This window comes from Penaeus monodon, chromosome 20 (genome assembly GCF_015228065.2).
Source record: "Penaeus monodon isolate SGIC_2016 chromosome 20, NSTDA_Pmon_1, whole genome shotgun sequence".
In the NCBI taxonomy this organism is placed as follows: Eukaryota; Metazoa; Arthropoda; class Malacostraca; order Decapoda; family Penaeidae; genus Penaeus; species Penaeus monodon.
Genome location: NC_051405.1, coordinates 24,204,986 through 24,205,405, shown reverse-complemented (window position 1 = coordinate 24,205,405; position 420 = coordinate 24,204,986). Strand labels below are relative to the sequence as shown.

The window sequence follows — 420 nt, the reverse complement described above, 5'->3', positions numbered from 1 at the left end:
TGCCTGGAGTTGGCATCAAACCAGTCGTTGTTCTTTGAGGTCTTTTTCCTAAAGGTTGCAAAGGCTGTTTTCTGAATGAGGTGGTCCCACTTCTCAGAAGCAGAGCAGTGCTGGTGTTCGACAGACAGAGCTTCTTGGAGGGACTTGATAAATTCTTCAACTCTCTCTGGTGGTATTGATGCGAGGTTTGCTTTTCTGTTTGGAGCTGTGGAGTTTCTTAGGATGGAGCCTGATCTTGCAGCAGACAAGAGAGTGGTCAGTGTCGCAGTCTGCGCTGTGGTATATGCTGGTGATGTGTACAAACTTGATGTTGGTACGTTGGGTCAGGATCATGTGCATGCTTTGAGTGGGGATGACGCCATGACACCTGGTGTTGTGGCTTGGCTTGGAAGTAGGAGTTGGTCACGCAGATGCCATTGT

General features: G+C 48.8%; 1 protein-coding gene across 1 annotated transcript in view; it reads right to left on the bottom strand.

Annotated features, from left to right (window-relative positions):
- LOC119585949 (alkaline phosphatase-like) overlaps positions 1-420 on the bottom strand; it is a gene marked incomplete at its 3' end in the record, with an annotated part of 142,747 nt that overhangs the window by 72,007 nt on the left and 70,320 nt on the right. The window contains exon 5 of the mRNA XM_037934664.1: positions 4-269. Coding sequence (XP_037790592.1) covers positions 4-269 — 266 coding nt within the window. The remainder of the gene's footprint in view (positions 1-3; positions 270-420) is intronic.